Below are 18197 nucleotides of genomic sequence, written 5' to 3' on the forward strand. Positions count from 1 at the left end.
GACAGAAAGACATCTGTGTCTACAGACCTGCTCACACTAACTACTGCTTCCTATAAAACAGCTCTCTCTCTTCTCTCTGCCCTTCTCTCAATCCTTTTCTCTCTTCTTTCTCTCTCCATCTGTAGAGACGCTAAACAAACAAAAGAGAGGTGACTTCCTCCTCTAGACAGCAGAGTTCAGTGTGTGTGAGTGACAAGCAGCAGTTCTATCTGTGCAGGCTCTATTTAAGATCCTCTGAATCTCACTCTAACGCCAAGATAAACTGAAGCGGATATGCCTCTCTCCTGGTCTGTCTGTATGTGTGCACATGCTACTCTGTTCAATCACATGCCCCACTGGGGATCTCTTGCTGCCTCTACTACTCTTTAACACATTGACACCAATAACAACAACACCTCTCCAACACCTGACCATCTCTGCTCTGTGTTTGTTAAGTCTGCTAACATTTACACAAAGCAACTATCATCACTGACAATGGGGGACAATAAAGACATTATACATTGCATCTATCCAAGCTTCATATATCCTACATACTATTTTCACACCTACAGCAGAAATGGAGTATCATCAACACAACTAACTAATATTAGCTATGTGTCATATATATTATAGGGGCAGATGGAAAAGGGCATTCTTTACTACACTTTACTACTTTTGTGATACAAAACTATTTACAGTGCTGAAACACACGCGTGCGCACAAATGCAAGCACACACACACACAGAGAGAGAATTGTGATATAGATTTACCTCCTGGGGTCGTGAACTTCCACTGAGAACTTCTTCTCTCTGAAGTAGAGGTTCTCCAGCTGACGCCATTGGAAAACCTGACACACACACACACACACACACACAAACACACACACACACACACACACACACACACACACACACACACACACACACACACACACACACACACACACACACACACACACACACACACACACACACACACTTTAGAACTGAGATACACACACAAGCCTCAGAACTAAGAAACACACATCACAGGTGGCTCCTTAATTGGGGAGAACAGGCTCATGGGAATGGTAATAAAATGGAGCAGAATAGGTGGAATGTTATAAAATACATCAAACATGGTTTCCATGTGTTTGATACCATTCCCTTTGCTCCGTTCCAGCCATTATTATGAGCCATCCTCCCCTCAGCAGCCTCCTGTGACACACATACACTCCAAGCTAGAGAACGCAGAAACACACATTCCCACTTGATATGGTATCCCTGTACTTACTGAGAGTTAAGATTGGTTTTGCAACACCCCAAAAACAGAAGGAAGAGAAGAGGAGAGAGGGAGGGAAGAGATGGTAAGAGGGAGGACCTGAGGTAAGGGTCTCTGATCAGATCCAGACCCAGCGGTCTCGTCCAGAACTCTTTCCCCGGCTGAATGACCTCACCCCCGAGAGAGAGAGGGAGGAGGCTTTCTCTCCTCCGCTCGCCTTCTGTCTCTTCACTTCTTTTCTGTTCTTTTTACGAACCATCAGCTCCTTTTTAAATAAAGCCCCACTGGGCGAGAACGTCTCTTCAATGTGTGTGTGTTTATGTGTATGTGTGTGTGTGTGTGTGTGTGTGTGTGTGTGTGTAAAATCCTCCCAGGCGCAGGGGAACAGAAAGTTCTGAGTGGACGGGTGTTCACCATCTGTAGGCAAGTGAGCGAGTGCATGTGTGTGAACTAAAGTTTCCTTCTTTCCTGTAGCCAGGCAAAGACCCTCCCCTCCCTCCCCCTGACCCTCCTCTCTCCCTTGGGGAGTACGCTTCCTGCTCTGGGCTCTGTGGCTGGGAGGGAGAAAGGGAGGGAGGGAGGGAGGGGAGAGGGTGGAGGCTTACTGTGGCCCAACCAAATGGAGAACTTTTGCTTTGTTAAGTCAGCCAGCCCCCTCTTCAGACACATACACACACACACACACACACACACACACACACACACGCACACACACACACACACACACACACAACACACAGGCTCACAAGGTCTGAGTCTGTTTCTTGTTACACAGAAAGAGAGCAGAGTCACAGCAGTTACTGTTACACTGGAGACACTACTAGCAGCTGGGACACATACACACCAACAATGGTGGTGGTAGAAATGTGAAGGCAGTGAGATGGTTTAAGAAACGGTAAAAACACAAACTCTGTACCAACAGGAGAAAACTAAATGAACTGGCAGGATGAGGGAGGACAGGACAGACTGGAGAGGAGGGAAGAGAAGACGAGGGGGCACGGCCCAGGAATTTTAACAGCCTGGAAAAACAATGTAGAGAGGGATAAGAGGAGAGGAGAAGAGGGGGATAAGATGGAGCATATAAACACAGCATTTGGACTAAGCGTGTGTGTGTGTGTGTGTGTGTGTGTGTGTGTGTGTGTGTGCGTGTGTGTGAGCGTGCATGCATGTGTGAGAATCAGTGCAGTTATGATCACACTCGGCGTACTGTACACTCAATGGAGTATGAAGACTTAATGTGGCATGGTGCTAAAAATAGGAGGCAGATAAGGAGAGTGGGTGTGTATGTGTGATTCCAGATCGGGAGCGTGTGTAACAGCTTTCCATCACGAGAGTGTTTGACACACACATGCTTCCTCAAAACTAGGTTGTACGGTGGGCCCCATCTTGTCAACTCAACACTGTAGCATTGGCATCATATGTATGAGACCGCAATACATCCCAGTACAACTAGTGTGGTCAGGTTTGTTGCTGGGCAGGGACAAAACCTTGCACACCATGTGTGTTTAAAAGACTAGGGTCGGCCATCCAACGGCTGAAACCATCGCTTTCATCTTCCCTCAGATCAGGCTTTAGTAATCATAGTCAATGAGCCATAGAACATTACTGCAAAACACACTCACATTTTACAGGAAGGCTACTTCAAAATGTACATGTACAGCACAATATCATGAGGAATTAAACCAGTTTCAATATTCAAGAAGCTCTGTCCAAACTAACAACTGACAGGAGTTCTATAAGGGGTGTGTATTTAGTAACAGCTTTAGAGAAACGGAGAATAATCTGAACAATAATATCAGATACAGACATGGTGACACTGTCTTTCTACACAGCACTGAGAATGGCAAAGGGTGTGTCCACTGTTAGGCCAGTGTGTGTGTTCGTGTGTGAGTACAAAGAAAAGGTCATGCCTGAGAAAGCTTGAAGTGGATACCCATGGTATTGTATAAAGAATAGAATGGTGTATAACTGCTCAGTAATGTTGGAGTAAAGCCAAGGTCTATTCTAGTACAGGGCAGAGCTGTACCTGTAGACAGTAGCAGTCAGCTAGGACTAGAAGCCTGTCTGGGGACTAGGGTCTAGAGGGGACCCACTTACCATCACTGGTTCCCCCCCCCTTTCCCTGTTTCTCTCCCTGTTTCTCAGTTCCTCCCTCAGAAAGTTGGAGGGCGGTGAGTTTGGGGGGCGTTAAATGTTTCCAGACTGTTCTTTAGTCACTATGGAGACATGCCTACTGCTTCCTGTTGTTTTTGTTTTGGTCGTAGTTTTTTTAATGTGTTTACGTTAGAGGGTGTGAGGTTAGGAGGGGTGTTTACAAACCAAAGCACACTCCTCACTCATTACTCATCACTGTTTCATACCTTCATATACCTGTCTGATCCGGCAACACACTAGTTAGCAGAGATATAGACTCAATATCTGTCAAGAAAATCTCAATCCAATTCATTTGCTCAGTCAAAAAGACAATCCTCACACTACTGGAGTGTCACACAGTTACTAAACCACCAGCAGCTGCTTCAGTCACTCACAAACCCTAATCTCTGGATAAGTGACTCAGAACTCACGAACAAGGCATTTTTCCTGGCTGTGGTTGAGCTGTAACTTCCTACCAATGGCTGTGTGTGTGTGTGTGTGTGTGTGTGTGTGTGTGTGTGTGTGTGTGTGTGTGTGTGTGTGTGTGTGTGTGTTAGGAGAAGTGGGGTTAGGGGTAAAGTATTTAAACAACCCCAAATAAAAAGTCAGAAGGCCTCAAAGTGGTGGTCTAGTCACTCCAGGTTGTCCCCTAGTAAAACACAACCTATTCCTGATGTGAAACTGAAAACAAAAACAGCCTAATCTAAAACACTGAAAACCTAGTTTGACATAATGATAGTGGCCTTCTCAGGTAACCAGTAATACACAGCCTCTATACACCATTTTTCACAGGGTCTCAACCTTCATTGAAATTCACACCAGAGTTATTAAATACATTAATAGCCATCTGTAAAGTGCCATCCCTCTCTCTATGTTTTCAGAGCGCTCCGTGTGTAGATAACATTAGTGTGGTGATGAGAAGCCAGAACATGAAGTCCTGAGCCTCCCTTCAGCCTCCCTTCATTCTACCTCCCCTCTGAACACAATCACTCTATTGTAGTACAGACCCCTTTCAACCGGGCACGGCCCACTGCCTTTTATTGTGTGTGTGTGTATATATATATCTACAAATGGTGAGATATGGGGAGAAAACATCCTGCCAATAATGAAAGATCCAAGAGGGCCCCTCCCAGCAAACCGGGAACATTACCAGAACATTAGCTAAGATTCCCATTAAATTCTAGATTAAGTTCATTAGGATGATAACATCCCCAAAACATTTGTAAAAGTTTTTTTTTGTTTATGTTTTAAATGAAATATCCTTAGAATGTTCTCCTAACATTCACTAAAATGTTGTGCCCAACATCTGTAACAACCACCATGGAACATTCCCCAAAAGTTCTCATTAGGATTCCAGGTAAGGTAATAACACAATGTACCAGTAATGTTTTCCCAACAAACCAAAATTGCTTATGTGAAAGTTCCCTGAACGTTTGTTAGGTTGTGGTAAATGTTCTAATTAAACAGAAACTCTCCAGTCATGCTGATGATTATACAATGTTTGTATAAAACATTTGCCTGATATTGCAAGAATTTTCCTATACCACATTTGGTCTGTTCTTTAAATGTTCCCAGAATGTTTCATTAGGTTGTGGGAACAGTCTGGTGGGAACATTGTGGGGACATCACAAAATATATGTTCCCAAAAATAACAAAAAAATGTCAATTTGTGTGGATGTGTCACGTCCTGACCAGTATAGGGGTTATTTGTGATTGTAGTTTGGTCAGGACGTGGCAGAGGGTATTTGTTTTATGTGGTTTGGGGTGGTGGTTTGTTTAGAAGGGTGTTTGATTTATTATTTCCGGGTTTTGGGTTACGTTCTATGTTCTTTCTAGTTTAGTATTTTCTATGTTAGGTAATTGGGTGTTGGACTCTCAATTGGAGGCAGGTGTTTGTAGTTGCCTTTGATTGAGAGTCCTATAATTAGGGATGTGTTTTGTTTGTCAATTGTGGGTAGTTGTTTTTGCATTGCGTTGGTGTAGCCTGCAAAACTGTTTCCTGTCGTCGTTTTTTGGTGTTCACATTTCATAAATTATAATGTTGAGCACGCAACCCGCTGCGCCTTGGTCCTCTCTTCACGAAGACAGCCGTTACAGGATGATTATACAATGTTTCTTTAGGGTGCAAAAAACATTAATCTGATGTTACAAGAACGTTCCCAGAACAAATGTTTCATGTTCTTTCAAAGTTTCTAAAACATTTCTTTAGGTTGTGGGAACATTGTGGGGATATGACAGGAGATTCCTAAAACACAAAATATGTTCAGTTGTGATGATATTCATGCAATGTTTAAGTTAGGTTGCACAGGATATTCCCTTAATGTTGTAAGAATGTTGACAGAACAACTGGTCTAAGTTCTTTAAAGGTTCCCAGAACATTTAATTAAGTTATGGGAGCTGTCTGGGATGTTGCAAGAATATTCTTGTGATATTCATGAAGGTTGCACAGAACATTCCCACAATGTTGCACAATGTTCCACAATTTCCAGTCAGTTTTTATGACGTTCATAACATATTTGTTTTACGTTCAACATAATATTTCATTGATGTTCATTCAATGTACATTTGACCTAGTCTTAGAGGTCCTCAGAAAATGTCAATAACACTACTTCTTATCACACTGCTCACTTAACCCAGAAGTCAGCCTCGCTTAAACCAGAAGTCAGCCTCGCTTAACCCAGAAGTCAGCCTCGCTTAACCCAGAAGTCAGCCTCGCTTAACCCAGAAGTCAGTCTCGCTTAACCCAGAAGATAGCCTCGCTTAACCCAGAAGTCAGCCGCACTAATGTGTCAGGGGAAACACCATTCGACTGATGAATGAGGTCAGCTTGCAGGTGCCCGGCCCTGAGCAAACTGTGCGCCGTCCTATGGGGCTCCCGGTCACGGCCGGCTGTAACACAGACTGAGATCGAACCCCAAGCTGTAGCGGTGCCTCAGCACTGCGATGCAGTGCTTTTGAGTGCTGCACTACTCAGGAGCACTTCAATAACCTTTCTGACTGGATTTTTAAATAGGGCCGAAATAAAAACTTCCTCTCTTTTAGTAGAGTATATCTGAGCCTCATGGTTAAAGAATATGTGGGATTGAACCTGCAATTTTCAGCCAGGTCATTAACCCTAAATAATTAAGACACACAAATGACTCGAGGGAGCCAGAGATCAAGATAGCCTAACCAGAAGCTGCTGCTGGCCTTCGCAGATTCTGCTGTTACGCTCCTGCTGTTACACTCCTAATAGGCTACACCATGGGTCAGCAACCTTTTCCATTTTGAGTGCCAACTTATCTTACCATTTCTACAGATCTGCGTGCCAGTTATGATTTTTATATGCACATTTTCATGGAACAGTTTCATTTACTTTTTAATAAAGTCTTCGTATCTCAAAATCATAATCAAAATTCTAAAAGTAACTCTATTGCCATTCCCAACTATGTAAAAAATAGCCTACATAAAGCCAACAAATAAAAACATTGCAGCCTGCAGGTAGAAAATATCCTGATAAAAATAAACATCCTATAAATCACATTGGCTACACATGGCCTGTCTGCAAGGATCTTGAAACATTGTTTCAACTATTAACTTGGGTCTGTCCTGAAGTCTGCTCTAGCAAACTTGCAACATTGCATACAACATTCTGGGAGTTTCCAGCTACAGTAAACTCCGTACAGACATAGTTGTAGGCTATTTGCGCAAGGGATAAGAAGTAATCAGGTAGGCCTAGTTTCCACCGGATCAGAGCATGACATTTTTTCCCTCCTTTCACGCTGAGTGGTGAAGATCAAAAGAGAGCTGGAAAGATTGACAATAGTTCCTCAATGTAGCCTATTTGAACGTTCTCAGTGGATGTAAAAACAGACAATAGTTACTCAATGTATTTGAAAAATATTTACAGCTCTCTCCCTTTAGATAACCAATTGGCATGAAACGGAAAAATGTAATGCTCTGATCCAGTGGAAACGTCATAAAATACCTGATAATTTCTTATCACTTGCACAAATAACCTACAGCTGTGTCTGTCAAGAGCGCACAGGCGCAGAAACTCTGAGGGCCCAGAATATTTTATACAATGTGTCACGCCCTGACCATAGAGAGCCCTTGGTTCTCTATGGTGTAGTAGGTCTGGGTGTGACTAGGGGGTGTTCTAGTTCAATATTTCTATGTTGGTGTTTTGTATGGTTCCCAATTAGAGGCAGCTGGTAATCGTTGCCTCTAATTGGGGATCATATTTAGGTAGCCATTTTTCCCACCTGTGTTTGTGGGATATTGTTTGTATTGGTGCTTGTGTCACCACGTAGTCGTGTTGTGTTGCTTCTTTATTGTTTTGGTTAAAGAAGTTTCACTTTAAATATGTGGAACTCAACAAACGCTGCGCCTTGGTCCGTCTCTTACAACAACCGTGACACAATGTTGCAAGTTTGCTAGCTTCGGGCCATACCCAGTTGATAGTTGATACAATGTTTCAAGTTGAAGACAGGCCATGTGTAGCCAATGTGATTCATTGGATATCTATTTTATCAGGATATTTTCTACCTGCAGGCTGCAATGTTTTAATTTGTTGCCTTTATGTAGGCTATTTTTACATAGTTGGCAATGGTAATAGAAGTTACTTTTAGATCTGTATCATTTTCATTTAGATACAGTTGAAGTCAGAAGTTTGGAGTCAATAAAACTCATTTTTCAACCCCTCCACAAATGTCTATAGTTTTGGCAAGTCGGTTAGGACATCTACCTTGTGCATGACACAAGTAATTTTTCCAACAATTGTTTACAGACATGATTTCACGTCTAATTCACTGTATCACAATTCCAGTGGGTCAGAAGTTTACATACACTAAGTTGACTGTGCCTTTAAACAGCTTGGGAAATTCCAGAAAATGATGTCATAGCTTTAGAAGCTTCTCATAGGCAAATTGACATAATTTGAGTCAACTGGAGGTGCACCTGTGGATGTATTTCAAGGCCTACCTTCAAACTCAGTGCCTCATTGCTTGACACCATGAGAAAATCAAAATAAATCAGCCAAGATCTCAGAAAAAAACATTGTAGACCTACACAAGTCTGGTTCATCCTTGGGAGCAAGTTCCAAACACCTGAAGGTACCACGTTCATCTGTACAAACAATAGTACGCAAGTGTAAACACCATGGGACCACGCAGCTGTCATACCGCTCAGGAAGGAGACGCGTTCTGTCTCCTAGAGATGAATGTACTGTGGTACGAAAAGTGCAAATCAATCCCAGAACAACAGCAAAGGACCTTGTGAAAATGCTGGAGGAAAGAGGTACAAAAGTATCTATATCCACAGTAAAACGAGTCCTATATCGACATAACCTGAAAGGCCGCTCAGCAAGGAAGAAGCCACTGCTCCAAAACCGCCATAAAAAAGACAGACTATGGTTTGCAACTGCACATGGGGACAAAGATCATACTTTTTGGAGAAATGTCCTTTGGTCTGATGAAACAAAAATAGAACAGTTTGGCCATAATGACCTCGTTATGTTTGGAGGAAAAAGGGGGAGGCTTGCAAGCCGAAGAACACCATCCCAACCGTGAAGCACCGGGGTTGCAGCATCATGTTGTGGGGGTGCTTTGCTGCAGGAGGGATTGGTGGACTTCACAAAATAGATGTCATCATGAGGAAGGAAAATTATGTGGATATATTGAAGCAAAATCTCAAGACATCAGTCAGGAAGTTAAAGTTTGATCGCAAATGGGTCTTCCAAGTTGACAATGACGCCAAGCATACTTCCAAAGTTGTGGCAAATGGCTTAAGGACAACAAAGTCAAGGTATTGGAGTGGCCATCACAAAGCCCTGACCTCAATGCTATAGAAAATTTGTGGGCAGAACTGAAAAAATGTGTGCAAGCAAGGAGGCCTACAAACCTGACTCAGTTACACCAGTTCTGTCAGGAGGAATAGGCCAAAATTCACCTAACTTATTGTGGGAAGCTTGTGGAAGGCTACCTGAAATGTTTGGCCCAAGTTAAACAATTTAAAGGCAATACTACCAAATACTAATTGAGTGTATGTAAACTTCTGACCCACTGGGAACGTGATGAAAGAAATAAAAGCTGAAATAAATAATTCTCTCTACTATTATTCTGACATTTCACATTCTTAAAATAAAGTGGTGATACTAACTGACCTAAAACAGGGAATTTTTACTAGGATTAAATGTCAGGAATTGTGAAAAACTGAGTTTAAATGTATTTGGCAAAGGTGTATGTAAACTTCCGACTTCAACTGTATCATTTTGATTAACCACATGACAATGATCTTAATATAAGAAACTGAAACTGTTCCACGAAAATGTGCATCTGAAAATCAGAACTGGCAGATCGTTAGAAATGGTAAGATAAATTTGCACCCACATGGAAAAGGTTGCCGACCCCTGGTATAGTCTATTACCGGCAACTTCAGGAGTGTAACGGCAGAATCTGCGAAGGCCAGCAGCAGTGGGAGGAGGACGGTCTCTGGCTCCCTCGAGTCATTTATGTGTCTTAATTATTTAATCAAACAGTGTGCTTAAAGCATCAGACAAGCTCAATAGCCTACATATAGTTGATGTTATTAAAACACATAGGGTGTGTCTATATATGGAAAATTATTTATATATCTTTCAAATTTTCGACCAATCGAAAGAACAGACGACTCTCGATCAACCAAGATTTGTTTTGGTTCGGGACAGCTTTATCCCGCTCGGACCCTTTTAAGAGCAACACACAACACGCTCTGTGCCTTGTGCAATCAGTGTGCACTCAGTCTTGGTAGCGCTGTCTTTCTCTATTGTGGTGCACTATACGCACAGCTTTGAGCAACAATTTTGAAGGAAAACATATAGAAAGTTCAACCATAAACATATTTCCAGGCGTTTCTTTAAAAAATAGCACAAACATCATTTGTAAATATGTACAGTGGCTCGCGAAAGTATTCACCCCCTTGGCATTTTTCCGATTTTGTTGCCTTACAACCTGGAATTAAAATGGATCTTTTGGGGAGTTTGTATCATTTGATTTACACAACATGCCTACCACTTTGAAAATGCTAAATATTTTTTTATTGTGAAACAAACAAGAAATAAGACAAAAAAACTGAAAACTTGAGTGTGCATAACTATTCACCCCCCCAAAGTCAATACTTTGTAGAGACACCTTTTTTAGCAATTACAACTGCAAATCTCTTGGGGTATGTCTCCATAAGCTTGGCACATCTAGCCACTGGGAGTTTTGCCCATTCTTCAAGGCAAAACTGCTCCAGCTCCCTCAAGTTGGATGGGTTCTGCTGGTGTACACCTTCTTCCAGATTTTTGGGGAGTCTCCCACATGTCTTTTGGTGAACACCAAATGTGATTGCTTATTTTTTTTCTTTAAGCAATGGCTTTTTTCTGGCCCCTCTTCCATAAAGCCCAGCTCTGTGGAGTGTACGGCTTCAAGTGGTCCTATGAACAGATACTCCAATCTCCGCTGTGGAGCTTTGCAGCTCATTCAGGGTTATCTTTGGTCTCTTTGTTGCCTCTCTGATTAATACCCTCATTGCCTGGTCCCTGAGTTTTGGTGGGCAGCCCTCCCTTGGCTGGTTTGTTGTGGTGCCTTATTTTTTCCATTATTTAATAATGGATTTAATGGTGCTCCGTGGGATGTTCAAAGTTTATGATATTTTTTTATAACCCAACCCTGATCTGTACTTCTCCACAACTTTGTCCTTGACCTGTTTGGAGAGCTCCTTGGTCTTCATGGTGCCGCTTGCTTAGTGGTGTTGCAGACTCTGGGGCCTTTCAGAACAGGTGTATAAATACTGAGATCATGTGACAAATCATGTGACACTTAGATTGCACACAGGTGGACTTTATTTAACTAATTATGTGACTTCTGAAGGTAATTAGATGCACCAGATCATATTTAGGGGCTTCATAGCAAACATAGCATAGCATACATATGCATGCACCACTTTTCTGTTTTTGATTTTTTATAATTTTTTAACAAGTTATTTTTTTCATTTCACTTCACCAATTTGGACTATTTTGTGTTTCGCCATTACATGAAATCCAAATAAAAATCAATTTAAATTACAGGTTGTAATGCAACAAAATAGGAAAAACGCCATGGGGGATGAATACTTTTGCAAGGCACCGTAGCTAGCTAGTTATGCTAACATTGGCCAGCTAGCTAACCAAAATAATGTTTACAATGCCATGGCTGAATGCCTCTTGATTCAACTAACTTCCCACAATGATTTTAATCAGAATAGGACATTCATTCCATTTAGCTACTGTTTTAGTTCTCAGGTCAAGAGATTTAAGAAAATGATACCAATTCTAGTAGCAGCAGCTTGTGACTAGTTGATGTGGAAGAACATGGATATGTAGCCTAAGCTAGATCCAATAGCTGTATTATACTTCACATGAACTCAGCCCTGGCTGATCTGTTGTTATTGTCTTCTATGGATTTCATAACATTCTTGGACAGGTTTAAAAGCTCTTTGTTCTTTGTATCCATAGAGCCAGTTATTTTTTCCTAAAGTAGCAACCCTCCAATCAGAAATTGTGAGAACACTCATTTAGAAGCCTGAAGCTCTAACAGTACTTGTGTATATGTGCACAAGTGTAGACATTAAGAACGTTGATAAGAGGGACATTGGGAGGATTAATACCTGTATGTTACAAAGACTTTTGTGTTTTTCATGGTGAAAATGCCATTCAAAACATTCTGATTCAGATTATTTTCTTACAATCAAAACATAGTATGCTTATACCTCAATGCAGTGCTTTTTAAATGGAAAATGGTTTATTTATGGTCAAGTTTCCAAAATTGCAAATAAACACAATTAACTAATGCCATTAACTCAATTAATTATTTTAAGAGTTTTATGGCCCTAGTTTGTATGTTTAAATGCTGTTGTTAGCATGATTAAATGTCATGGATGAAATGAATTGCCATTGGTCTCTATATCACCTACAATACAGTCTTCGAATGCGAATTGCCAATCAATCTAGAGAGAAACAATGGGGATTTATTCCAAATCTGCTTTTGTTATGCTTTAAGGAGCTACAAATGTGCATGCTTAAAATGATGTGGTAATATTAGGTCAAACTTAAATATAACATTTCCTTCATGTTATTGACATGTTCCAAGGACCTCCAAGACAAGGAAAAATGTACAGTACAGTTGCAAGAAAAAGTTTGTGAACCCTTTGTAATTACCTGGATTTCTGCATTGATTACTCATAAAATGTGGTCTGATCTTCATCTAAGTCACAATAATAGACAAACACAATCTGACTAAACTAATAACACACAAACAGTTGTACGTTTCAAATTTGTATTGAAGACATTGAGTAATCATTCACAGTGCAGGCTGGAAAAAGTAAGTGAACCTCTGTGTTAATGACTTCTCCAAAAGCTATTTGGAGTCAGGTGTTTCTATTTAGGAGATGAGATTGGAGGTGTGGGTTGCACAGGTGCCCTGCCCTTTAGATAAAGGCACACAAAGCCTGGTTACTGACAAATCTGTTCTTCTCCAGAAAGATTGGTTAGTGTGAACCATGCCTCGATCCCAACATCTTTCACAGGACCTTAGAAGACGCATTATAGAGATGCACGGAGCTGGAAAATGTTACAAAAGCATTGCTAAAGACCTTGGTGTTCATCAATCCACAGTAAGACAAATTGTCTACAAATGGAGAAGATTCAGGACTGTAGCTACTCTCCCTAGGAGTGGGCGTCCTGCGAAGATCACTCCAAGAGCACAAAGGGCAATCCTAAAAGAGGTGAGAAAAGGAACCCAAAAGATCTTCAGAAAACTCTACAAACAACGAAAGTCTGTGTTCATGTGTCCACTATCAGAAAAACACTGAACAACAATGGTGTTCATGGAAGGACACCACGAAGGAAACTACTGCTGTCTAAAAAAAACATTGCGGCACGTCTCAAGTATTCCCAAGACCACCTGGATGTTCCACAACGCTTCTGGGAAAATGTGCTGTGGACAGATGAGACAAAAGTTTAACTTTTTGGCAAAAATGCACAACGCTATGTGTGGAGGAAAAAGGGCACTGCACACCAACACCAAAACCTCATACCAACTGTGAATCATGGTGGAGGGAGCATCATGGTTTGTGGCTGCTTTGCTGCCTCAGGGCCTGGATGCCTTGCAATCATTGAGGGGAAAATGAATTCAAAAGTGTATTAATACATTTTACAGGAGAATGTCAAGGCAGCAGTCCATGACCTCAAGCTTAAGAGAGGTTGGGTGATGCAACAAGACAATGACCCAAAGCACATAAGTAAATCAACTAAAGAATGGCTGAAAAGGAAGAATATTCGTGTTTTGGAATGGCAGAGTCAGAGTCCTGACCTTAACCCAATTGATGAACTGAAACAGATTTGTAGGGAGGAATGGTTCATAATTCCTCCTCAACGTTGTGCAAGTCTTATAAGAAGCTACAGGAAACGTTCTGTGGAGGTTGTTGCTGCTAAAGGAGGATCTACAAGTTACTCAATTCAAGGGTTTCACTTACTTTTTCCAGCCTGCACTGTGAATGATTACACAATGTCTTCAATAAAAATATGAAAAATACAACTGTTTGTGTGTTATTAGTTTAGTCAGATTGTGTTTGTTTATTATTGTGACTTAGATGAAGATCAGACCACATTTTATGAGTAATCAATGCAGAAATCCAGGTAATTCCAAAGGGTTCACAAACTTTTTCTTGCAACTGTATATTGTGTAAACATCAATTGAATATTATGTTAAACCTAAATCAAATATGAGATGAATGTCATAAAATACTTATTTGGGAATTGTGGATCATTGTGGGAATGTTCTGTGCAACCTATGTGAATGTCACAAGAACATACCAGACAACTCCCATAACTTAAGTAAATGTTCTGGGAACCTTAGATCAGGTGTTCTATCAACATTCTTACAACCTCAATTAAACATTGCATTATTGTCATCACAAATGAGCATATTTTGTGTTTAAGGATCCCCTCTCTTGTAATGTACCCATACTGTTCCCACAATCAAATTAAATGTTATGGAAACCTTTAAATAACTCAAAGGCTGTCTGTGAACATCTTGCAAAATCAAATTCATGTTTTGTGCACCCTGATACAAACATTATCCAAATGTCAGCACAACTGGACAGTTTTAGTGTTTTGGGAACCTATCTCTTGTCATATCCCCACAATGTTTCCACAACCTAAATAAACATTCTGGGAACTCTTAAAGAACAAATGAAAAGTGTTATGGGAACGTTCTTGTAACATCAGGTGAATGTTTTTCGCACCCTAAAAGAAACATTGTAGAATCATCCGTACAACTGGACAGTTTTTGTGTTTTGGCAACATATCCTTCGTGATGTCCCCACAATGTTCCCACCAGACTGTTCCCACAACCTAATGAAATATTCTGGGAACCTTTAAAGAACTGATTAAAAGTGCTTTAGGAACGTTATTGCAACATCAGGCGATAATCATCAGAATGACTTACAGTTTTTGTGTTATGAGAACATGTGCGGCGACCTTACAAATGTTCTGGGAACTTCACTGAACCAATTTTCGGTTCTCCAACTCCCAACTCATTCCTGTGACCTAAAATAGGAGACTAGGCCAGCATTCCCATCCTGTCTCCACGGCAACATCTAGGAAACCTCAGGATATGAGACTATTATGGGATAGAGCTGGAATCTGGGGGGAAGGGGGCACAGTGGTGAGACATTTAGACTGGAATGCACACACACACACACACACACACACACACACACACACACACACACACACACACACACACACACACACACACACACTGGAACAGAATGGGCAAACAGGAAAGCTGAGGCAGACAGGAAGCCTTTGTCAGGGCTGAGGGGTCAGAGTTCACAGACGGCATGTGTGTGTGTCCCCGTTCATCTAGCGAGGAGACGTTGGACATTACTAGGGTCAAAGGTGAAAGGATTTAATAGACTACCAGGTGACTGATGGAATGACAGGATGTTACATCTTTATAAAACTTCAGACACACAATGGAGATTGAAAGAGAGAGAGATAATTAATGTCTGTGTCTTACCTTCCTGGGTTTGACCTTGTCTTGGTAGTCATACTGGAAGATTCCTTTATAACTCAGTCCCAGCCACCACGGAATTCCCTGCTTATCCTGACACGCACAGCGAGAAGACACACATCAGAGGTTGTGTGTGTATTTCATAGTCACCCAAAGCCTCACCCCCCCAAAAAAAACTCACCCACCCACTCAGCCCCCAACCCCAAGAGAGAGAGTGTGTGACAAGATGATAAAGTTGTACCTTAACAGTGTAGTAATGTACCCCATATGTAGGTAGCGACTCAACGATGCTCATATAACTGTAAGAGACAAAGATACAGAGACACACAGAGAGAGACATTAGTCAGTCAGAGAGCTCCCAGTGTTCAACTTCACAGCACACACTGAAGAGAGAGAGAGAGCACCATAAACACACACACACACACACACACACACACACACACACACACACACACACACACACACACACCACACACACACACACACACACACACACACACACACACACACACACACACACACACACACACACACACACACACACATGGATACACATTCAGCATGTAAGAGAGATGTCTGAACACACACACACAGCTCAAGAGAGAGAGCATGCAGAAAGAGAACACAAGACACAAGACACACACACACGCTTCCCCTGTCCAGTCTTACTTGACTATGGCCTGCCCTCTGGACTGTCCATTGAGCTTCTTGTAGTGTTCTATCACCCGGTCCTCACTGGAACAGAAAACATACACAAAATATAACTGAATCATATCAACCAGGCAGCCAGGTCGAGCAACCAGGCAGTAGAGTTTAGTGGCCCTGGTCAATTGGGCCAATTAAACAGGCTGGGACTAACCAGTAGGCCAGAGATGGGTGTTCCTTCAGGGCCTGAGTCGGCAAAGCTGGAAGCTTCTTCAGGTCTGACCTTGTCACGTCATTACTGCAACACATACAGAAACACACACGTCATTACTGTGAACACATACAGAAACACACACGTCATTACTGTGAACACATACAGAAACACACACGTCATTACTGTGAACACATACAGAAACACACACGTCATTACTGTGAACACATACAGAAACACACACGTCATTACTGCAACACATACAGAAACACACACGTCATTACTGCAACACATACAGAAACACATACGTCATTACTGTGAACACATACAGAAACACACACGTCATTACTGCAACACATACAGAAACACACACGTCATTACTGTGAACACATACAGAAACACACACGTCATTACTGTGAACACATACAGAAACACACACGTCATTACTGTGAACACATACAGAAACACACACGTCATTACTGTGAACACATACAGAAACACACACGTCATTACTGCAACACATACAGAAACACACACGTCATTACTGCAACACATACAGAAACACACGTCATTACTGCAACACATACAGAAACACACACGTCATTACTGCAACACATACAGAAACACACACGTCCTTACTGTGAACACATACAGAAACACACACGTCATTACTGTGAACACATACAGAAACACACACGCCATTACTGTGAACACATACAGAAACACACACGTCATTACTGTGAACACATACAGAAACACACACGTCATTACTGCAACACATACAGAAACACACACGTCATTACTGTGAACACATACAGAAACACACACGTCATTACTGTGAACACATACAGAAACACACACATCATTACTACAACACATACAGAAATACACACGTCATTACTGTGAACACATACAGAAACACACACGTCATTACTGTGAACACATACAGAAACACACACGTCATTACTGTGAACACATACAGAAACACACACGTCATTACTGTGAACACATACAGAAACACACACGTCATTACTGTGAACACATACAGAAACACACACGTCATTACTGCAACACATACAGAAACACACACGTCATTACTGTGAACACATACAGAAACACACACGTCATTACTGTGAACACATACAGAAACACACACATCATTACTGTGAACACACACTGAACTCAAACTGCCAAGAGGTGTTGGAGACAGATTGGCATTAGTCATATATGCCCCTCCAAAAGGTGTCTCCAATAATGTGATGTTTGTCTACTACAATGATGTATTGACTTTAATCCAAGGGTATTTCCTCATGATTCATCTATGGGTTTGGCCAGAGTTAGTAACTGACAAGGTTGGGAGGGGGGGGGGGGGGGAATAATGCTGCCCTGTTGTGTTTTAGGGGGACTGATGAGACAGTCACACAGCTGGCTGGGCGTTATCTAGGGAACAGCTGTAGAGAGAGAGAGAGAGAAAGATGATGAAGACCCCAGACTCCCAGTCTTAAACCCCTCTGTAATCCCCTAACCCTCCCAGCCCCCTGAGACTGAGACTGGGGGAAAGCCCTGGAAACAAGGCAGCCAACACTGGAAATATAACAGTAACCTAACACCTGACCGAGAGCAATGGTTCCCAATCCCAACCTCTACCACCCAATCTGGAAACCACAGCACAAAGAATCAGAGCCGGCCCTATATATATATATATATATATTTTTTTAAGTCAGTCGTGGTCTCGACTTACTGTTAGAATAGAAGAATACACAAGGTGTGATTTTGGTTGTGCATCAGCAGTTTTTCTCTTGTTTAGGTCAGTCACTGACAGTCACCCAATTAGCCATGTCAGCTAACAATGTTAAGATTGGTAAGGTAGTCTAGCCAGCTATCTAAACTTGTAGTAATCATGGCCGAATACG

General features: G+C 41.6%; 1 protein-coding gene across 12 annotated transcripts in view; it reads right to left on the reverse strand.

Moving 5' to 3' along the window:
• LOC115152031 (FERM domain-containing protein 4A) overlaps positions 1-18197 on the reverse strand; it is a 217036-nt gene that overhangs the window by 19948 nt on the left and 178891 nt on the right. For all 12 annotated transcript variants that reach the window (XM_029696487.1, XM_029696488.1, XM_029696484.1 and 9 more), the window contains exons 8-12: positions 16288-16371; positions 16098-16163; positions 15670-15727; positions 15435-15521; positions 750-826 (exon numbers count right to left, since the gene is read on the reverse strand). In XM_029696487.1, coding sequence (XP_029552347.1) covers positions 750-826; positions 15435-15521; positions 15670-15727; positions 16098-16163; positions 16288-16371 — 372 coding nt within the window. The remainder of the gene's footprint in view (positions 1-749; positions 827-15434; positions 15522-15669; positions 15728-16097; positions 16164-16287; positions 16372-18197) is intronic.

The sequence above is a fragment of the Salmo trutta genome, chromosome 17 (assembly GCF_901001165.1).
Source record: "Salmo trutta chromosome 17, fSalTru1.1, whole genome shotgun sequence".
NCBI classification, from domain to species: domain Eukaryota; kingdom Metazoa; phylum Chordata; class Actinopteri; order Salmoniformes; family Salmonidae; genus Salmo; species Salmo trutta.